The sequence below is a fragment of the Natrix helvetica genome (assembly GCF_964273705.1).
Source record: "Natrix helvetica genome assembly, chromosome: 1".
NCBI lineage: Eukaryota > Metazoa > Chordata > Lepidosauria > Squamata > Natricidae > Natrix > Natrix helvetica.
The window spans coordinates 44,040,556-44,064,198 of record NC_138548.1 but is presented as its reverse complement, the minus strand read 5'-3'; the positions used below and the strand labels follow the sequence as shown (position 1 = coordinate 44,064,198).

Here is a 23,643-nt window from a genome sequence, read left to right as displayed (position 1 = left end):
CCTTAATTACACAAGACTGGGTTCAAATATGCTAAGCCATACACTTAGCTTGTTTGGTTTTAACTTAGTATGTTGCATAAATACCTCTACTAGTATCTATTGCACAGCTTGTTTCCAATCCTAACTTATTCACAAACCATGGATAATAAAATAATGGCTCAAATATATATGAACCAAAGAAGAGAGGTAATTACCAAAGGACAAATTATACAACATTCTAAGGAAAAACAGATTACTATGAAGTGCAAGCTTTACCTCTAAGTGTAAATGGGAGATTTCTCTTTCAATCTCCTCCCGTCGCCCCTTTGACAAATCGTAAAAGAGAAAAGAATTACCCTATACATAAACATCTCTCCCAACACCAATCAAGACGACTAACTTCCGTGCCTTTCCGGGGCGCATGCTCAGTCAGTGCAGGAACCGTTATCATTTATTTGTTCCCACTTCAAACGCTCGAATCGCTTTGGAGGACTACATTACCCACCAACCATTGTAAAGCGGCAACAGTTCAGCGCATTACCCGGAGCCCTCTTTCGTCACTTGACGCAGAGGGTTGGGAAATGCCGTTGCGTCAGCACGTTCTACTGGCCTCTGCACCGCGGCCCCTCCTTCTCCTTCCCATCTCCAGAACGTTGCTGTGGTAGCGCCTCGGCGCCATGTTAGGAGGCCGGAGGGGAAGAGGAAGAATTAGAAGCGGCGGCAGCAACAACAGCAGCAACTAGCAGGCCTAGTGAGAGGTTCTTCACCCTCTCTGAGAGGGCCCCAGCCAGGCCCATATCATGCTCACGGGGCCCGTTTTCCAGGGGCGGAAAGAGTGACTGTTCCGGAGAAGAGACGGCGTTTAACCACAGCCGGAGAGACGATGCCGTTGTAAGTTGAGGGCCGCCAAAGGAGGGAGAGGGACTGTCTCGGGCATACTCGTGAGGCCTGGCAGGAGCCTTGGGAGGCAACTGAGTAAGCGCTTCCGGGCCGTGGCGAGTTCGCGGCCATTTGCCCGGCCGGCCGGCTTTCTTCTCGTGTCCACATTTCAGAACCCCCTCCCTCCTTTTTTTTCTTTGCTGGTGAACTCACGCCCCCCCCCCTCCTTTCACGTTATTAGGCCGGACAGCGTCTTCCCTCAGCCGAATCTATTTCTTCTCGCCCAGAGATGGAATCGGGGCGGGGAGTCTTCATTGAATAGCTCCTTTCTCCCTCTTGCGACTTTAACCGAACAACTTTGGGAGTCGGGGGACGGCGTTTCCGAGTCCCTTGGCCGAGCCTCGGCAAAAGCCGTTCTCCGCGCCGTTAGTGGCATTCAAGTGGCGGGTTTTTGACCCCCCCCCCCCGCTCACGTGATGCCTAAAGCCTCTGTGGGGCCTGGCGGGAGGAGGAGGGCGTCTGGGTACACAAAGCTCTTGGCGGCTTGACTGGTCTGATTCCATGCATCCATGCTGCCTTGGTTGAAATCAGATGCTCGGTGCAACTCCTCGGGTGCTTGACACCAACGCGGCTGCTTAATGAAAGTTGCTCGCGGGTTACAACCCATCCGTCTCCCCTAGTGCAAGAGGCGTTCAGCAAGGGAAATTTTAATTTGATATCTTTTAAGGAACGTTCGTGTGCAGCTTTTCCTGTCATGAATTGTATGTGGACTTGAAGAAGGGCGAACTTATTCCATGCCCATTCTTTCTTTCTCGCTTATACTTCTGCTTGTCATTTGCTTAGTATGGCCTCCTCCCGGCCCGTTGTGATGTCCATAATGTTTTGGTACGTTCAGGAATATTAAGATTTGAAAGCACAACAGCTTAAATGAGTTGATTGATGTTAGAATTTTCTTTTTTTTAAAAAGTAGTTTCCAAGCATGAAACTTTTGCATTCTAATTGTATTACTGAATCATATAGGATTACTTTGCTATCTTTCATACTTGAAAAATGTATGAACTGTTATGGTCGAGTATGCTCATAAAGCCTGTGTTAAAATAGCATCAGGAAACAATTGTTATGATTTTTGTGCGAATACTTTGCAACGATTTAAATTGCAGTTGCAGTTTAAATTCAATATTTCAGACTGAATTTCAAAAAGGAGCATTGGAATGCCTGTGGTTGAGTACCTGTCTGCAGCTTCTTAAAGCAGCTTTAAGTTGTTGCAGATAAATGCTATGCTTGGGTCCCTGTGCACTCCAAAGCATCTTTTTGGAAGTAAATTCAGAAGACTGAGTTAAGGAAAGTATCACAGTTCTGACTAAAAGGTTTACTGAAAATGTAACTGAAATTAGCTTGGTCTGTAAAGGTGCAATAATTTGTTAATATCATTTCTTTTTCTTACTGAGAGTTCAAAAACTTTCTACTTTTCCAAGTATAAAAGGATATAACAAATAATGAATAATAATAATATGTGAAATATATCAGAGCTGAAATATAACATGCTCAACTATTCACCATTGTGTCAATTAAAAAGGAAATGATTGTGAGCCACAGGTTACAGGTCACCATTTCTGTAGGTTTTTATCATTGTCATATTTATATTGGCAGGTTGGCTGATAGCTTCTATATTTTTTTTAATGTTTTGGTAATTTTGTTTAGGCTAATGGGCCATCATGATTCCATATGAAATGGGATAACTGAAATCTTTCCCAGTATCACTCAGGATAGCAGAGATGCTGCAGTTGGAGTGGCCTATATCGGGGCTACTTCTTTCCCATTTCTTTGTCTGGATGGCAGAAGGAGAGATTCCAGTGAACTTCCAACCTCTGTGGTTTGAGTTACATGCAATGCTTCCATTCAATCATATAGGGTATGTGGTTGCAAGGAGGAAAAATCCAGTCCAGTTCCAAGTCAAGAGAAAGGCGCTGGAAATAAAATGGAGTCTGATTTGGAAACAAAGACTGTTTTTTGATGAGCAGAACCAACACCAGCATAGAGTGCTGGGACAGCTTACAAATTGGTTTGATGAGTACATGGATTTTTATAGGGTTCCGAGATGCTGCAGGGTTTTTTGCATAGATGCTGCAATGGAATGTGCAATGTATGAAGTCTGATGTCTTTTGCTATTATAATGGTGGTGGGTTAATCCTATCATGCCCTAAAGGTCATGTCCTGTTCTTACAATTTGGGTGGGGAAATGGAAATTCTTAATCTTATCATCTGGACCTAAAGGTGTTTTGTTTGTGAATAGGCTTGCCTGGATTTCTTAATGGGCACAAAATATCCATCTCTAAAGACTTCTGGCATCTGTTGGGGCTGCTTTCTGCCTTTGTTAACATTTTTCTCTATTTCTCCTTTGGGGAAATATATTCTCCTCTTAATATTCCCCAATATATTTCATTCTCTGCAGAGGTGTGTGATTATTTTTTTACCTGGTTATTCTCTAGTAAATGGGAAATTTATCTCAATAAGTGGAGATAATGAATATTTTGCTCATGGTTCTTTATCAAATTTATTTGCTGCCCATGTCATAGTTAACTCTTTACATGAGACCTGGGCATCCCAAAGGTGCTTTTTCAAAAAGAAACGGAACTTCCTTTTTTTCTTTGAAGGACTTTTGTTTCTCATCTAAGAAGCTTCTTCAGCTCTGACTGGATGGTGGGGAATGGAAGGATTTATATTCCTTGCAGAAAGCTGGTCATTTGCATTCTTTTAGTGAGTTGTTAAGACCACCTGGAGATTTAGCTGGGTCACCTGAGTAATACAAATGGGTATGGAACCTTCTTGGAACTGTTGGAAGGCTATTACCGACAGATGATGTCCTATCCCTCCCCTTCTGTTGAGAGAGGGCTGTTCAGTTTTGCCATAGATGGCCTCTTTAACCCCTCTTTCAAACCAGCGGTCCTCTCTGTTCAAAATGTGGACTTTGCTGGTTCAAAAGAGTGGCCTTTGTCTTTTAAATGCAGATGGACTCTGAATCTTGTCCTGATGGGTTTGTTCTCCTATGTTGTGCCATGCGCTTATGAGGTGTGCTGTTTTGTTTCTCCCAATGTACAGATCTGCACGTGGCTCACTGCAATCTACTGAATATATCATGTTGCTTAGTTTGCGTCTGGATATTTTATCCTTGGGGTGGACAAGTTTCTGCCTTAGTATATTCTTGGGTTTAAAGAGTGCACGTATGTTATGTTGGTTGAAGATCTTCCTGAGCTTTTCCGATACTCATGCAACGTATGGAATGACAACATTGCTTCTTTTATTATTCTCATTGTCTGTTATGGAGGAGCTCCTGTAGGGTCTTTTTTGAAATTTGATGAAGGCCCACCTAGGATAGCCATACGTTCTGAAGGCTTTTGATGTGTTTTAATTCTTTTTCTTTCCCATCTTTGTTGGTAGGCAGGCCTTCAGCTCAGTGGTGTAGGATGCTGATGACTCCCATTTTGTACTCCAGTGGATGGTGGGAATCAAAATGTAAATATTGATCTGTATGTGGGGCTTTTCTGTAAACTTCAGTGTAAAATGACCTGGGCATTTAATGACCTATGGGGTTGTGCATGGTCCCTGTCCAGTTTATGGCATCAGTGTTGGGCAGGGTGGTGGCAGCATTGCGGGTGGGGGGCAGCAGAGGCAGTGTTCCACAACAGTCTCAGTTTTTCATGTGACTCCTTGGGAAAATTAATTGCCCGGCCTTGTTTTACATGAATAAGCAATCAAATTAGAAAACTTTGGGGTTTCATTTTTCCTATTGAAGCTTCTCTAAATTCAGTTAGGGGAATGTCTGTCTCTTTGTGTCATTCGGTATTGAAAGTCTTCTTTCACTTATCCAATTTTGTTATCTTACTTACTGTGGGAGAAGAAAAAACATGTCCCCAAGTTTCAGCCCTGGCTTGCCTTGCTGTACAGATGCTGCAGAGAACACAGTGCTTCATAACTTTTTTGTAGCCTTTTAAACTTTTATTTTAAACTCCAGATCTATCTGTTCCAAGGTTGGGAATCCTAAGTTCTTTGATAAATCAAAAGCTATTGCCATACTAGGAAGTAACAATCTGGTAGTTGAGGCCTTCAGGTATGTTAATTTACCTTTCTTCACTTTGTGAATTTTGGTAATAGCCATAGCACATAACACCCACCCACCCACCCTTATTTATTTATTAATTAGATTTATATTTTCACTTAATTTTATACTTCAGTCAATGCATGCTTTTATTTTTTTCACCACAATAACCTTGAGTTGTGGGTTGGATTTAGAGAGTGATTGCTCCAAGATCACCCAGTTTGCTTCCATGTTTAAGAGAGAACTAACCGTATTCTGGGTTTTGGTCTAGTATCTTAACCTAAATTCCACTGCCTATAGCTGAGGAAGTGATAACCAATGTCCAGATTCTCTTTTGTTCCCCAGGCTTCCCCTGAAATTCTTCCCTTAATTCTTCCCTTACATCCCACCAATAAACCAGCCACCTTCTCTTGCAGATCATAGGCATGTTTCCTTAAAAGAAGGCAGGTACACTAGTGTCATTAGTTCAGACGTATTCGGGCTTCTATTCAAACTATAGCTCTGAAAAAAACAAGGACCAGCTATCCTTCACCTAAAGTTTATAAACTGAAACAGAATACTGTTGATTCTGCCTGATGATACTGAGATCCATCATAGGATGCCTCCAGAAATGAGATGAATTAGCATTCCCTAACCTGTAGGAGGCATACTTACATATCCCCATATATCCAGCCTTTAGAAAATTCCATAGTTCAAAAACAGAGTATATTACCAGTATAAATATTCCTTTTGATCTAACTTTCAAGTCCATGAGTCCTGGCCCATTGTGGCTTGTTCAGATTCCAAGGCATATGTATCTTCCTATATCTGAGCAAACTGCTATTTCATTTCCTGTCTCTATCACAAAATGGAAGTATGCAATTGATGGTCAGAACCCTTCAGGGCTTGTACTTCTTACGAAGCAAAACATCCCACTGACCATATTGTACAGACTGCAACATTTAGGTTCCATTCTAAAACAGAAAGTGAATTTATAAAGGAAATCTAGTTTATGGTAGCCCTTTAGTCCAGTCACCTGATAATAATAATTGTATATAAATAGCACCTAGTTGGCAAGGTACAGTCATAACCACTTGCAGTGGTTACTGTTACCCTTCCACTGCCTTACAGTAAGTTGTAGAGGTGCTTGCCAGTCACAGTATTACATCATTCAGAAGGCAGAAAACAACCTACTAGTAAATAGGCAACTGCAAGGTGAAATGCTTGCTACAGGTGAAACTCAAAAAATTAGAATATGCAAAAGTTCATTTATTTCAGTAATGCAACTTAAAAGGTGAAACTAATATATGACATAAGACTCATTACATGCAAAGCAAGATAGTTCAAGCTGTGATTTGTCATAATTGTGATGATTATGGCGTTCAGCTCATGAAAACCCCAAATCCACCATCTCAGAAAATTAGAATATTACATGAAATCAATAAAACAAGAATTGTACATAGAACAATATCGGACCTCTGAAAAGTATAAGCATGCATATGTACTCAGTACTTGGTTTTGCAGCAATTACTGCCTCAATGTGGCGTGGCATGGAAGCTATCAGCCTGTGGCACTGCTGAGGTGTTATGGAAGACCAGGATGCTTCAATAGCGGCCTTCAGCTCTTCTGCATTGTTCGGTCTCATGTCTCTCATCTTTCTCTTGGCAATGCCCCATAGATGACCCTGCGTTGACCCTGGTCTTAATGAAGCACAGTCCTGTTGCTCAGTGGTCCAAAGTCCTCTTTTCTGATGAGAGCAACTTTTGCATCTAATTTGGAAACCAAGGGCCCAGAGTATGGAGGAAGAATGGAGAGGCCAATCAAGCACAGTAATCCCACGGTCGTTGAACTGTGCTTGATTGGTTTCTCCATTCTTCCTCCATACTCTGGGTCCTTGGTTTCCAAATGAGATGCAAAAGTTCACCCTTTTTAAAAGCCATTTTTCGCCCTCCCCAGGCTCCACAGCCTTTGTAGGAGCCTAGGGAGGGCGAAAAGAGCCTCCCCTGCCCCTCCAGAGGCTTCATGAGCTTCTCTGAAGCCTCCGGAGCGCAAAGAACCCGCCCTACGGGCAAACCGGAAGTTCAGGAATGGACTTCCAGTTTGCTCGGAAGGTCGTTTTGACTGCTCCGGAGGCTTCAGGGAAGCGTCCTGAAGGTCCCTCAAGCCTTCGGAGCGCTCAAAACGACCCTCCTAGCAAACCGGAAGTCACTTCCGTTTTGCTCGGAGGGTCGTTTTGACTGCTCCGGAAGCTTCAGGTAAGCATCCTGAAGGCCCCTCAAGCCTCCGGAGGGCTTCCCGGGGGGCAGGGAGGCTCTTTTCGCTCTCCCCAGGCTCCTTATAAAGGCTCTGGAGCCCGGGGAGGGCAAAAAGAGCATTGCAGAAAATGGGGGGCCGCGCCTGTAGTGCTCGCATGTGCACTGTGGGGGGTCGTGCATTGCATTATGGGTGCAGCACGCCCGCACACTACCCCCCACTTATGGCACGTGAGCCAAAAAAGGTTTGCCATCGCTGGTATAGCCTATACCAAGCATCTTAAGAAAAAGTCTGGTTCTTAGTCCCAATCAGTCCCAATTGCAAAGGACATGTTTTGGTCCACTTTTGCATAATAATCCAAGTTAGCAAGTCCCTGTACTTATGATCCTGATGTTGCATTGCTTTTCCATGTTGTACTTAACCTAGTCAAGGCATTACGATACTCACATCTTGAATCTTTATATACCATACCCTTAAAATGGTAATGGTGAAGGTGGCCTTCATAATATCTGTCACTGGTCTTGGAAATTGGAACTTCTACTGCATAACATAAGTAGATTTTTTAAAATGGTATAGTTCACCACAGTCAAGAGTGTATTTTCTTGTCACTTGAGCCAAATGGAAGGTGGAGAATGAATGGATAAGTTACATGTATTCTGGACAATAAAAAACATATCTAGATAGTTCATGCTCACAGACTATCTAGTATTCTTCTAAGAAGTGCCCTTGAGTCACATAGTCTCTTTAGCCATCATCACAAGATGGATCAAAACTTCAATTTTTACTAGTCTATAGGGTGTAGCTTATCAAAACATTTTTCAATTCCTGGTGACCACCTTAGTCCATGATGGTCTGTCTCTATAATCTGTTCTTTCAGCTCTCCTAATGGTCATGGACTCAGTTACAATATTCATTGCATTGTAACGGAATCCATCCACCTTGCAACTGGATGCCCTTTTTCTTTTCACCTTTCCCAGCATTAGAGTGTTTTCCTGAGAGCTTGGTCTTCACATAATGTGTCCTAAATAGGATAATTTCAGCCTTGTCATTTGTGCCTTGATTCAGTGATCCATCAGTTTGTTTTATTAATTGTTCCCAATGTGTTCAAGACTCTTCTCCAAAACCAATGTTCAAACACATCAGTGCTGTTCCTATTCTGGTTGTTTCAAGTCCAACTTTCACTTCCATAGAGTCATAGGGAATACAATGTATTTTTTCCAAGGTCTTCATAGCTGCTGTACCAAGTGCTAGTCTATGGCATATTTCTTGACTGCTTGTTTCTTTACTGTAAATGGTAGATGCTAAATGGCAAAAGCTACCACCAAGTCATTGTCAATTCTAAGCCTGGTTGTTCTACTTGTTGTCATTGGTTTGCTTTTTTATTTTTTTATTTTAGTTTTTTCACTGTGCTCTTTGATTTTTATATGAAGGTTTGCAGATCCTTTGCATACACAGTCTTATCACCCTTCTTTGCAAATCTGGAACCAGTGATTTCCCCCATATTCTGTCCATACTACAGTGTCCTGAGCTCTGTAAGTTTCTCATGAGGACAATGAAATGTTCAGAGATACCAATTTTTCTGAGCACTTTCCAGAGCTTGATGTGATCCATGCAATCAAAGGTGTTTCTATAATCCATGAGGCAATTTCTGACTTTATTATATTATCTGCAATAATATGCTCTTAATTAGCTAACCATCAGACCTATAAGAAAGAAAATAATAACAGTGGTTCTGCTTACAGATCAAGTAGTAGAAAAATACCCACTATTGGATATCCCTTTATAGTTATAGAGTTAAAAGTTAAGTCAAACATGCAATTTAATTAAGTTTATTTTGATTCCTTTCAAAAGTATTGTGTGTGTATTTATTTGATTTTGAATGTGTATTCTCAATTATTTCTAAATATAAACAATGAATTATTTTGTCTTAAATTTATATAACCGGTGGATAGCTGTTTACTTAGAAATTTATTCTAAATTTAACAGAAAACTATTCTTTATAATGCACAAGTTCTTTGAATTTCTTTTAAAACATGAAATCTTATTTATGAATTTATGAGATTGAGATGTATCACAGATTGAATTTTTTCTTAATGCTTGTGCTTTTTGATCAACAGCAATCACTTCCAGTTTGATATTACAAAAAAGTATTTCTTGCATGGGCAGATTTGAGGGAGACTGCCAAATATTTATTTATTTATTTAATTTTATTTCTAGACCGCCCCCTCTCCCCGAAGGGACTCGGGGCGGTGTACAGGTACCAAATTAAAAACCATACAAATAATCATAAATATAGTTAAAATCGAATTAAACTTTAAACCCCTGTACAAATTTATAAAAATTTAAAACTTAGCCTAAGACCAACCCGTGAAATTTAAAAAATACAGACTGAGGTGGGAGAGCTGGAATTAGGCCAAGCCGGCTAGATTAAACAGGTGGGTTTTGAGCTTCTTACGGAAGGAGTGGAGGTCCGTGGTTGTTCTAATATCAGGGGGAAGGTCATTCCAGAGGGTCGGGCCCATTACAGAGAAGGCCCTTCCCCTGGGCGCCGCCCGCTGGCACAGCCTAGTGGACGGCACCCGGAGGAGTCCCTCTGTGTGAGCGAATCGGCCGAAGGGATGTGTGGGGCAGGATACGATCCCGCAAATAACTAGGCCCTGTGCCATGGAGCGCTTTGAAGATGATAATCAGCACCTTGAAACGCACCCGAAAAGCTACAGGTAGCCAGTGCAGCCTGCGCAGGAGAGGTGTTACGTGGGAGTATCTAGCGACTCCCGCGACTGCCCACGCGGCCGCATTCTGAACCAACTGCAGTCTTCGGGTGCATCTCAAGGGGAGCCCCATGTAGAGAGCGTTACAGTAGTCTAGCCGGGACGTCACAAGCGCATGGGTGACTGTGCGAAGGGCGTTCCGGTCCAATAGGGGATGCAATTGGCGCACCAGGCGAACCTGGTGAAACGCCCCCCTTGCCACGGCTGTCACATGGTCGTCCATTGACAGCCGGGCATCTAGGAGGACGCCCAAATTGCGTACCCGATCCACGGGGGCCAGATGTTCGCCCCCAATGGCCAGTGATGGAATCAGCTGGTTGAACCGGGGTGCCGGTAGCCACAGCCACTCCGTCTTGGACGGGTTGAGCTTGAGTCTGTTACTTCCCATCCAGATCCGTACGGCTTCCAGACACCGGGACATCACTTTGACGGCATCGTTGGGGTGGTTTGGGGTAGAGATGTACAGCTGGGTATCATCCGCGTACAGATGGTAATCTACCCCGAACCCACGAATGATCTCGCCCAGCGGCTTCATATATGCATTGAACAGGAGAGGCGAGAGGACCGACCCCTATGGCACCCCACAAGTGAGCGGCCTCGAGGTCGACCTCTGCCCCCCTGCCAATACAAATTGCACTCGGCCAGAGAGGTAGGAGGAGAACCACCGCAGAACGGTGCCCCTCACCCCCAGCCCCTCCAGTCGATGCAATAGGATACCATGGTCGATGGTATCAAAAGCCGCCGAGAGGTGTAGTAGGACCAGGATGGAGGAGCAACCCCCATCTCTGGCCCTCCAGAGATCATCCACCAACGCGACCAATGTCGTCTCCGTGCTGTGGCCGGGCCGGAAACCAGACTGGCGCGGGTCCAGATAATCAGTTTCCTCCAGGTGGCATGGAAACTGTTGTGCCACCACACTCTCCACAACCTTCGCCAGAAAGCAAAGGTTGGAGACGGGACGGTAGTTGGCTAACACAGCTGGGTCCAGGGAAGGCTTCTTGAGTAGGGGCCTCACCACCGCCTCTTTCAGGACGGCCGGCAAGAACCCCTCACTCAAAGAAGCGTTAACTAACTCCTGGAGCCAGCCTCGTGTGACCTCCCAGGATGCCAGTACAAGCCAGGAGGGACACGGGTCCAGTAAACGTGGTGGCTCGCAGTCGCCTACGCAGCCTGTCCATATCGTCGGCAGTAACAGAGTCAAACTCCTCCCAGAGTGGAGCCTCAAGACCCACCTCCGACGTCCCCTCTAGACCACTAGTAGAGACCAACTCGCTTCGAATCTGAGCGATTTTGTCCTGCAGATACTCCCCATATTCCTCTGCTCTACCCTGCAAAGGGGCTTCCCGCGGCCTCTGTTGAAGGAGGGAGCGGGTTACCCCAAACAAGGCGGCAGGGCGGTTATCTGCGGACGCAATAAGGGTGGCACAATACTGACGCTTGGCCACTCTTAACGCCACAAGGTAAGTCCGTAAATGGGCTCTCACCTGTGATCGGTCAGATTCAGAGCGTGACGATCTCCATCCAAATAAAATAACATGCAGGTGTCTTTGGGTTACTATAGTACTATATTGGGAACTGAGATTGCCATTGTTAACCAATGCATTTGTAAAGAGCAATGCCACATAACCACATCAATGACAATCCCAGTAGTCCCAGTTGCTGTTGCACCTAAGATTTGCAGGTTGTTAAAAGTACCACAGAAAGCAGGAAAAGTACCGGTAAGCAGCATGGAAATGCCACAGTGGATTGGGAAAGGCCTTGGGAGGGCTAGCTGTGTGTGATTTAGGGAAGTGCTTGGACAGGCTGCATGCAAACACTGGAAAGCTGGATGGTGGATGACAGGCAAATGCAGGAAGCCTGGGGGCATTTACCAGAGTGTGTCTTTCCCTGCCTGCTTTCCCATTTACTGCTTCTGGAAAGTTGGCAGGCAAGATCACAAATGGCTACCAATCACTGAACAAGTGATCAGTAAGCAAGGTTTATCTATGTAAAGCAGCTACAACTTTTAAACTATCCATGACATTGAGATCTCAACTATATTAAATATCATTATGGCAGGAATAATTTAGTAGGATGCAACACAGTGTTTTAAGATTGACAGATAATGGAAAGAATAAGTTGATTGGCAAATGAAACAACATTAATTACCATTTCTTAGTACATTCTTGTACTTTATTTTCCATCAAATCATTTCATTAACAAGTATCAATTAGTAAGCATGTAAAGTTCTTGGGTATATATCTGTAAGAGAGATTCTAACAAATTTCAATGGCTTTAGTTTCCAAAATATGGGTGATAAAATCTTAGTGCCATTCTCCCTGTTTCCCCCAAAGCGTCTTCTAAGACTGTCTATGGAAGAGAAATCGCCCAAGGGATTGATAGATCTCACAGTTCACAGGTTGGAAATCTTCGAAATAAAATACCTGTTTCCAAGTCTTAAGCTGATTATAACTGAGATGGACTTGTGTCAGAATATGATATAGTATCCAGCTGGATACAATCAAAATGGCATGATGGTTAGGATGATTAGAAAAACTCAAGAGTAGGATTTGTTTACATTAACATTAATCTGATAATAAGATGTTCTTGAATAAAGCATTGGACCGATACTAATAGCAATTATTGTAGTGGGTGTGCCCTGGCAGTATGCTTAACATTTGAAGTTATTCAAAGCTTAATTTGGAATATTCATCCTTAGTGTCTTGTTTATGTTGTTTGGCATGTTAATTAAATATACTTAAATCTTTTGTGAAAACAGAAGATCAAAAATAAATTGTAGTTTGTTTCTAAAACTACTGATTTAGCTCTTGTTATTTTAACTGCCTTGGAAATTAAGAATGTATGGGTCATTCTGAATTGGTCAATTTCAGTTTTGCATGCATTATGTTTTGTATGGTATGTGCCTTCCAGTCAATGTTGAGTCTTGGCAACTGCTTAAACTAATCTCTTCAGTTTCCCGTCAGGATTTTTGGAAGTAGTATGCCATTCATTGTCTCCTTATGACTGAAAATGAAGAACTCACTGATGTCACCCAGCTGATTTTGTACCTAAGGCAGGACTAGAACTCATGGTCTCCTCCTTATCTGGGTGCCTTACTAAATTGACTCGTGTATTGTGCTATTATTCTAGAAAATTTGGTAATATTTTATGAATTTTGTTTTTATTTTTTGTTTCTATCATCCTAATACATGGCTGTATCCAGATGCTAAGTTAAGAACTGCAACACAATACTCAGAATTACAAAATTTGAAGAAGAAATATTTTCGGAAATACTAAATTATATCACATTACTTTAAAATGTTGATCAACTATTGTGCTAATTCCATCATCTATACAAGAATTAGGAAAAAAGAAATGTGGCCTAATTAGTTTCAGGCTTCTCATAAACTTTTGGAGGAAACTTTAGAACAAAAAAAAAATACCAGTCAGTTAATCACACTGAAAGTGTTTGATTCCCCAAAATGTTTTCATTTACAGAATGAAGTCAACAATACAGTTTCGGCATATTTCCAGACTATTAAATCTCAATGAACTGCAACCCTTCTATATACTTTTAGCTTCCAGTCCTTTAATCATCTTTGTTGCTCTTTGCACTCTTTTCTAAAAGTCTCAACAACTTTTTTGTATTGTGGTGATCAAAACTGGATGCAGTATTCCAAGTGTGGTCTTGCCAAAGTATTATAAAGTGTTGCTAACACTTCCTGTGATCATGATTCTATTCCTCTGATGATGTAGCCTAGGACTATGCTGGCTTTTTTTGGGCAGCTAAGCACCAAGCTGGCTCATATTTAAGTGGTTGTTCCCTAGGACTTCTAGATCCCTCTCACAGTTATTGTCATTGAGACAGGTACCACCTATTCTATACTTGTACAACTTTACTTTTCTTACCACTGAATTGTATTTTGTTGGATAGTATTCAAGTCTGTCGAAATCCTGCATTTTTACTCTGTCTTGTAAAGCATTGGCTAGTCAGCTTGTTGAGTGCACATTTTATTTTTTCATCTACATTGTTTGTAAAGATGTCAAAAAGTATTGGCGCTAAGATTGAATCTTGAGGTATCCCATTACATACTTGTTGCCTCCATGTAGACATACTTCCCTTAAGGACTACACGTTGAGTGTGGTATGTTGGTTTGTTTATTTTGATGTTATCATATGTTAATAATTTTCCTTAAGAAAACAAAGAAGAGTTGATGATGAACTAGGTGAAATAAGTTACTTAATATAGAGGTGGTTTCATGTGTAATAGTATGTTTATTTAATAACTTTACAAATTTATAAATAAATATTTCATTAAATCACTTTACAAATTTCTAGCTTCAGTTTATTTTTTTCTGTTGAGTACAGTAACTACTTGTTAAAATGTTATTTATTTTAATTTTATTTTGTTTGCTTGCAGTCCAGTTACAACCCAGGGATCACAACAAACACAACAACCGCAGAAACATTATGGCATTACCTCACCAATCAGTTTAGCTTCCCCTAAGGAGAATGACTGTATACTTACCCAGAAGCTAATTGAAACCCTAAAACCCTTTGGTGTCTTTGAAGAGGAGGAAGAACTGCAACGCAGGTGAATACAACTCTTTTTAGTTTTTTTGTGTGAAATTTTCTCAGGAAAAATGAAAATTCATAACTGAAGCAACATAGAACAAAAATGTTCTTCCAATTGTCTCAGGCTCCAGTGGTTGAAAATTTAAATTTCTGAACGACATCTTAGTACTTTTTTTATATTTTAAAAAGTTTGGTTTTGTGGAACTTTCATTCATAGTTTGATTCTTATTTTGCAGTATAGTTGTTCCTATCATATAGGTATTTTCTTGCATGTTCATCACATATAGGAGTGAAATGGGAATTATATCTATTGTACAGTTTTTCAGCATAAAATTAATATCAAATATATGCTGAATTGTTAGCAAATAGGAGTATTTATGTGTATTTCTGTTCAAGTGTAATGTTATTTAGTATTTAAAGACCTTTTTTAACATGTGGAAGTCTAACAGCCTAGCAAATAAAAACATCAAATACAAAAACATTGTGATGATGATGATGATGATGATAGTAATATTAGCAAGTTATGTATGTTTAATGATTATATATTTCATCAACAGAATTCTAATTTTGGGAAAGCTAAATAACTTAGTAAAGGAATGGATACGAGAAATCAGTGAAATTAAGGTATGTATATTTTTATTCATTTAAAAATGACAAAGATTTAAAAGATCATAATATGTATTGCGGTGTAAACTTGTAGATGATAACTCCATCAGATGGATAAAAGATATCTTGAGAGGAATATTACATATTCATAGTTTTAGTATGAATAAAGCAGGGAATAGTGAAAAGTTTCAAGAGGAAAAAAGTAGACTTTCAGACATTTGTCCTTGCAGATTTACTTAAAAACTTGTTTGTTTAGTCTCTTACAAGTCTTATCATTTCCCTTATACAGAGATTACGGATTCCCTAAAATGAAAGTAACCAAGGATGATTGAACTTTGTAATCTTTTTCTTTGCAATTCTCAATTTGTTACATTTCTCTTTCTTGTTGTGATCTTACAGTGCATTAGTTCAACAAGTGGATTTTCAGTATATAAGAAAACAACTTTTTATAACTTCCAATTAGATACATTAAATGTATAGTTGTTCATGTTGAACTATACTTATTATTTCAGTATAGTTCTGTTGAGCTAGAAAAAGCCATTATAATTGGTAGATTTTATTATATATAAATGAATATATTCTCTATGTTTGAACAATAAGCTGCTAATTGGAGCTCAGGATACATGATAGCTTCTGTTCTGAATCTTTCAATATTGTATTGGCTGCATGGTTTACAAAATTGAAAAAAAAACTCAAATCATATTTTTAATTTCTTCAGAATCTTCCACAATCTGTAATAGAAAACGTCGGTGGGAAAATTTTTACATTTGGTTCATATCGATTAGGCGTGCATACAAAAGGTAATTTATCATGGGTGGGTGGGTGGATGGATGGACAGACAGAGAGATCTGTGTTCAATTATAAAAAAATAGTACAACTTCTCAGAAATGCACATAATTTTCACAACAATGTTGTTGGAAATAAAACTAGCAGAAGCTTTCCCACTTGTGACAAGTAAATGTTCAGATACATTTACTCATGGCAGGAAAGGCCCTTCGCTGCCTCAGGGAGTGTCATCTGGTTACCTCTTCTAAACTGATCTTGGCTATTAGAGAAGATTGGCAGAAAATTTTTCATGGGTTCACTGTGATGAACCCTTTAATGTTAACAATTCCTATTTCAATTAAACCAACTAAAACTTTTCTGTTCAACTCAAATCTCTGTGATTATGTCTTACAATGAAGTATACGTAGTTTTTAGTCTTTGGTATTTTTGCCATTAGAACAATGCTTCAAAAATCAGCATGAGTATCCTTCCATTTCTTGGTGACTGTAGTCTCTATTTCTGTATTACTATTTGTGTTTTGGAGATTTCTTAAGGATTTCTCGTAATCAAAGAGCTCTCCTATTCCCATCTTTAAAATCTACAAGAAGATCCCCAAAAGTTGAGTCCTTCTTCCTTTGATGTCAGTGTAGCAGTCTGTGGCCAGCCCAGAGCTTCAGGAAGCTCTGAAGCAGCTTTTCACACTTTCAGTGAAAAGTAGCCCTAATATAAACTTTTGGTTCTGCTCAGTTAATTCTATGTAAGTAAATAGAACCTAGCATTAAATTATATAAAATTTATACACTTCGTTAATTTAAAAACATACTCTGTTTAAAATGCTATGTATTTGGAGAATGAAAAATATACGTGTTATTTTAGTTAAATACTACCAGTCAATGGGAATGACTGGTAGTGTTCCCATTGAATAGTAGCTTTCTATTTGGGCAATGTGGTATGCATATCATGAAATATTTGCTTAAATGTTGAATTAAAAATAACAGTTCTTCACTAGAAGAAATAAGGTGCAAAATTATAGAGAATCTTAAATTCCATGTTTTGAATTGGTTATTCAAAATAACCAATTTTGAATAACTTAAATTGGGGAAATTTGAAATGTAACTGACAGTAGATTATTCGGGGTGATTGTAAATGGCAGATTTGAAAGTATGCATTCAAATTAACAAGAACATCATGGTGATTATTGTCCAATATACTTGAATATATTAAGCTAGAGAATATTGCTATTGAAAGTAGACATTTCAGCCTTGACATTTTGGCAGTTTATGTGATATTAAACAGTTTATGCTGGTTTTAGGTGCAGACATTGATGCATTATGTGTGGCGCCGAGGCATGTTGACAGAAGTGATTTTTTCACCTCATTTTATGAAAAACTGAAATTACAGGAAGAGGTCAAAGACTTACGGGTATGCATATTTTCTTTTAATTTATAAACTTTATAAATCCAAACCAAACAATCCAAAAATTTGATTCTGTAGTGTATGATGAAGTAATGCTAGTTTTGCAATATCTTCCAATAGTGCAATTATGTTTCTATTGCAATTGCTTAATTGTTTTGTCGATATTTATTATAGAATTAGAAACAGTAGGACTGAAAACCAACCTTATACATCCTAGTCCTTGATTGGGGCCACAGTTGGGACCAAAATTCCAATCACTAAGTGATGCAGTCATAAAGTGTGACATCATGTCACTGCATCACTTAGCAGTGACAATTCTGATACTCCCTATTGCTTTGTGAAGCTAATTCCACCAATTGTTAGCTAAGGACTCACTCCAAGCCATTCTGGGCTTAGTCCCTCTCAGCCTTGAGCCTTAGTGAAATAAGGGACTGGTTCCAACTCCTCTCCTCCCCCCTCTGTCTAGGTTTCCTACATTTCTGCCCTTTTGGCTGCTCTGAACCCTGCCTTGTGCAGCAAGCGGTCACAGAACTTCATGGCTCTGGGGTTGCTTGCCACACTTTGGTTCAATGGCTTCTTGGTGCACTGAGGCTCTGGGAATGCAAGAAGTCTCTGAGCCATAACACAGTGCAAAAACATAGCTGTCCCTGAAAGCTCGCCTGTCACAATCCAGCCTAGCAGTATGGTGCAAAGTTGCCATGTCCTGTGAAGGCCCAGTAGCATGGTGCAGATTTGTCATACCCCAGGAACCAAGGAGCACAAAGTCACCGGGTCCTGGGAAGCCCCAGCTGCTGCAGCCGAGTCTTTTGCTACCCTGTGCTTTGAGAATCTTGCTGTCCTGCACTCCATATCCCCAGCTGACCTTTTCCATCTTGCACTTGCTGACAATCCATGCCTGCCCTGGCTCTTCAGAAGGAAACCATGTGAACCCATCTACCCCAGGTCTCCTGAGGAAATGACCATGCATGATATTTGGAAGAAAGTCTTGTGTGGTCAGCAGTTGCCTCCTAAAGGACCAGGCTAGGCATGATTTGTCAACAGGCAGAGCAGGAAGATGACAAAAATCATCTAGGGCATCAGGGGCCACAGAGTGCAGGGGACCAAAAAAGCATAGATGGGAAAGAGATAGGCAGAAGGAGGAGAGTTGAAGCACCACTGTGGTACTAAGGGCGGACAGGTATCTACGTTCTGAACATGACTGCAGAGGTACTGCAACAGTCTAACTTTGGAGACTGGTTGTAAGTCCCTTCAGCAGTGCCATAACTTGAAACGGTCACTGAACAAAGGGTTGTAAGTCTAGGACGATCTGTAACTTTGTTTCGGCATAGAATGAATAGTTCTCATTGCAAAATGCTTATTTTTCAGGCTGTTGAAGAAGCATTTGTTCCTGTTATTAAATTGTGTTTTGATGGAATAGAGGTAAGTGAAATCTTTTTTCTTTTATGTTACACATCTGTTTCTTAGAAAAGATAAAAGTCACACTTGGCTGTTCTCAATGCTCCCAGTTTAGAGGAATCATTGTATTAGAAGACAAGACCTAGGTCTCAAGGAACCAGAACCTTCCACTGTTATGGATCTCATAATAGACCCATTAATGGGAGAGATGTTACTAGTAGCTAATCATCCCAATTCCTTTTTTTCCCTAAGATCTTTAACAAAGCCTTCAAGACAGAAAGAGGGACCTTAGCCTCCAACGGTACATATTGTCACAAGAAGCTTTAGTTTTTTGTAAGATTCCTATGGATAGAGCTTCTGTAGGGCAGAGTACATTGTGGCTTCAGTTATAAGAATCCATCCAATTTAAATGGCTGGCCACTGGTCCAAGAAACACTGGGCAGCAGAGAATTACATTAAAACAACACAAATTAAAACTGCATCAAGATTCATTAAAAACAAACTATTGGATATATACACTCATACCAAAGCTCCCAAACTAACATCTCAGTTCCAAATGCCCAGATTGTAATGGCCTTGCAAATGTATTTGAAGAAGGAAGCTGTTCCATAGGATATGTGACAAAGAATGCATACTTCCTTGGAATTGCTAGATGACATTGTTTTCTTGCTAGTATCTGGAACACGCCAGTTCTGCCAGATCTGATGGGATGAGGAGAAGCTACTGCAGTCCTTTAAATCACCTGGTCCCATACTATGTAATGCTCTAAAAGCAACAAGCAGTACCTATCAAAATGTCAGAAACATACTTTAATATGGGATAAACTCATTTAATAGGAGATCTGTTTATTTACTGAAGTAGTAAGGGATGAAATCTGTTTCATTGAAGACTTTCTTCATGCATAATTTTATTTGCAATCGTCATGTGAAATTAACTGCAAAGCTTCTTGAACTTAGCACTTACGATATCTGAATGCACTATTCAGAGGACATGAGAGAAGAAAGGCGTGTCACAAGACTGATTTAAAAGTAAAAGAGTAAAGGGTAGTGAAAGATAGAATAGAAAAGTGCTAGCAGCTGCCTCTCGGAGGCCCAGTCTGAGCATGCTTAGTCAGCAGTGGGAGCAAGAGGACAGCAAAGATCAGTCAGGGATGTCAGAGTGCAGGAACCCAAAAGGGCATATTAGGCAGGGTGCAGTGGGGAGTGGGGTGTTTACCATGTCCCTGCAGCTGTAAATGCAGGCAGGCTGCTAAGTGGTCAAATGTTGATGATGTGACCAGGGTATATTGCAACAGCTACAACTTCAGGCACTTAGTTGTAACTCTCTTCATTTAGTGCTACTGTAACTTCCAGCGGTCACTAAATGAATAGTTGTAAGTTGAGGACTCCCTGTATATTGAATAAACTGTTGTAAGGCTGATTGCCAAGATTCCAGATTGTAATCACATGGGGGCGCTGCAATGGCTATAACTTGTAGCAAATTTTGAGGGTCATTGAATGAATGATAACTTAAGCAAGGATTACATGTATCAGGTTTTATTAGGAAATAATGAAAGTATCTTCTTTTTAGATTTCTACCTTATTCAAAGCTGCAGAATGCATTATGAAAATTACTGATTATTCTGGTTGACAGAACCTTGTAATAAAATTACATTAGAATGTCCCTAAAAACTGCAGCTTTGTAATCTTTTGTCAGCAAATGGGATAATATGACTGAGAGCTTATTCTATCTTACTTACTTTTGTTTAGATTGATATCTTGTTTGCCAGGTTAGCACTGCAAACTATTCCTGAAGACCTAGACCTTCGAGATGATAGTCTACTTAAAAATTTAGACATTAGATGCATACGAAGTCTTAATGGTGAGTTTATTTTAACCAGATTTGTGTAATCAAAGCAAAAGTTGAACCTTAGCTTTTAAGAAAGTGAGTGACTTTTCATAATGATTTCTACTCTTAATTGCATACAGTAAATGTTTTTCATAATTCATTTTTTAGCCATATTGGACATTAACTTATTTCTCATTCTCCTGAAGATTAGAGTTACCTTAAATCAGGGGTGTCCAAACTTGGGAACTTTAAGACTTGTGGACTTCAACTCCCAGAATTCTGGGAGTTGAAGTCCACAAGTCTTAAAGTTCCCAAGTTTGGACACCCCTGCCTTAAATATAAAACAGTTGTGTAACCTATTGTAAAAAGCCATGTGGCAGAGGATTTAAGAAGTTGGGACCATTTGTTTTTTGTCCCCATCTAACTAAGCAATTTGTGCCAAATTTGGAAAAAAAAATGTTTTTTTTAGATGACATGGCTTGGGGTATAAAAATGGTAAATAATCCTTTGAAGAGTAGCAGCTCTCTGCTGGAATGTTGGTTTTTAATTAGCTTGCATAATAATGCACATTTGTCTTATCTGTTAAGAAGTAGTACATTTTGGAGAAATACTTCTGAGTAATAAGTTGCTGCAACTACTGCATCTCTGTGTATTATGACTAGTACTATTATTTAGGCTTTACTTATAATTTTTGCCTGCTCGATAAGAAAATTACTTGGGCTTGTACATAATGGCTTCCATCTCAACTTAAGAATTTCAAACTTGTGATTGAGTATTCATTTGTGTATTATTTTATCGATATGTGCATTAGATTACAAATATAAAACATCACAGCTAGATATTAGAGTTGAGTGTTATCTTTTGACTAAATTTCCAAGTATTTGGAAGAAAAATAAGATTATGATGGGGGGTTGCTTCTGTGTTTCAGGTTGCAGAGTAACTGATGAAATTCTCCATCTAGTACCAAACATTGACAATTTCAGGTTAACACTGAGAGCTATCAAACTGTGGGCCAAACGTAAGTGGAGTCTTATGAAATTAGATTTTAAAAAAGGATACTGTGCTATTGAATGAAACTAACTAAACTATCTCTTTTCCCTTCTAAACAACAGGGCACAACATCTATTCCAATATACTAGGTTTCCTTGGTGGAGTTTCCTGGGCTATGCTAGTAGCAAGAACTTGCCAGCTTTATCCAAATGCAATAGCATCAACTCTTGTACATAAATTTTTCTTGGTATTTTCTAAATGGTATGTCTCTTTAGATTACACTAAAATAAAAATTATTATAGACCCTGAATTTTAGTGTTGTTTCTATGGCATTTATTCAGATGGTGTCAGGTTAAGAGTTTCACTTAAAGGAGCATTTATTCTCCCAAGAAATTGCAAGACATTGCAGCAGAAATTTACAGTTGCTAAACTTTATTTTATAGCTGCCAGTATAGAACTTCTATTTACATTCAAACTCAACCGAACATGCCTTTATGAGCCTAGGAGCTCCTGGCTTATAATGTCATCCATTTTAATTTTAACTGATTAGGAGGTACACAAACATGTAGCCTAAATGGTTTGATGCAGTGGTATTAAGACCCTTAAAGAAGGATAGTTAGTCCACAATGACCAGGCATGGTGTAATTTCCATGCTACATATTTCATGGAATAATTGAGATTCTTAATCATGGTTTGAATGCTTTTTAAGCCTTCCCCTCAAAGATATTTTACAAGTGGGTGAGACTGAAATAATTCCAGGTACCACTAGGGAACAATTTTATTATTTCTTCATAAAAATAATGCTCTATGATAAAAAAAACATAATCACTCTCTTCATGGTCATTCTTAATGTTGGGTTTAATTTTTATAATATTATTTGAACTGGAATGACCAATAATACTTCTATAGTTCAGAATTAAACGTAAAACATTGTGGTACTTTTACACATATGCACCATTGTCTTATGCTGGGAACTTTATAAATATTGAGTAAGATGGATGGAATGGTGTGCATAAAATATGTGGCTTTTCAGTTTTGCATTGAAATTTGTTTCTCAGAAGAAACACCTTTTGACTGAGTAGAATAATAAAATTATTAAGGTTAGTTAACTCATTAAACATAATAATATATTGGTTAATTTACATATTAAATTCACTTTGAAATGATCAGGGCACTCTTCTGTGAGGATACAACTAACAGACAAATGCTGTGTTCATTTGCCTAGTAATGTAAAATGTTCCTACCATTCATATTCTTTGCTGATGGCAGTTCCTATCCGGGTATGAGAAATGGATTATAAATGTTAAAATAATGTTCTCCATAAACAGATAGTATAACTCTATACCCCCACAGGAGCCCTTTAAATATGAAGATTAATGGGGTGGTGGTGGTGGTGGTGGGTGATTTGTTTAAAATGGCATTTGCTGACTCGGTGGCCTGATAATTTTTTTAATTAAGGGAAGAACATTCCTTAATCAATAAAAGTAGAGAGATTTCTTTTGGGAAAAAAATTCAACTAATACTGCATCTGTATAAAATAAAAGCTCACATTCAAACATGCTTGTTTGCTTTTTAATAAGTGCTTTTCTTACTCAGTGCTACAATCTCTCTAAACAGGGAATGGCCAAATCCAGTGCTATTGAAACAGCCAGAAGAATGCAATCTTAATTTGCCTGTATGGGACCCAAGGGTTAGTGTATTATTTTTTCCCCATATAAGTTCAAACTGTAAAGTAAAGCAAAGTGATGAAACCCCTGAGAACATATTCATTACAAATTCAAACATTAAGTAGTTTTTCAGAACTTCCTGCTCTTTGTAACATAGATTATGGTTACTTTTTGTCCTGGATTACATTTCAAGTCTGCTCTAAAGTCTGCCCTCAGTTGGTAAAAATTCAGCAGTGATGAGCCTTAAAATGTAACTGTGATTCAGGTTTAAAGTTACATCCATTCATTCACCGTACAATTTGAGAATTAAGTGTTAATGATCCATAGTTTTATTAGAAATAATGGTTCTATGAGGGCCCAGTATTATACACGTATGTCACATATGCCTGCTAATGAGCAGTTGCTTACAGTACCTTTTTTTTCTGTGGATGGTTGTGAGCATGGTTTTCTATTCCTCAATTATTCC

The 23,643-nt window shown here is 39.5% G+C and overlaps 1 protein-coding gene across 2 annotated transcripts in view; it reads left to right on the top strand.

Moving 5' to 3' along the window:
* Positions 1-539: 539 nt before the first annotated feature.
* PAPOLA (poly(A) polymerase alpha) overlaps positions 540-23,643 on the top strand; it is a 45,880-nt gene continuing 22,776 nt past the window's right edge. For both annotated transcript variants that reach the window (XM_081938272.1, XM_081938273.1), the window contains exons 1-10: positions 540-870; positions 14,357-14,530; positions 15,069-15,135; positions 15,836-15,917; positions 17,195-17,304; positions 18,664-18,717; positions 20,442-20,553; positions 21,449-21,538; positions 21,633-21,771; positions 23,128-23,200. In XM_081938272.1, coding sequence (XP_081794398.1) covers positions 863-870; positions 14,357-14,530; positions 15,069-15,135; positions 15,836-15,917; positions 17,195-17,304; positions 18,664-18,717; positions 20,442-20,553; positions 21,449-21,538; positions 21,633-21,771; positions 23,128-23,200 — 909 coding nt within the window. In that variant the 5' untranslated portion in view covers positions 540-862. The remainder of the gene's footprint in view (positions 871-14,356; positions 14,531-15,068; positions 15,136-15,835; positions 15,918-17,194; positions 17,305-18,663; positions 18,718-20,441; positions 20,554-21,448; positions 21,539-21,632; positions 21,772-23,127; positions 23,201-23,643) is intronic.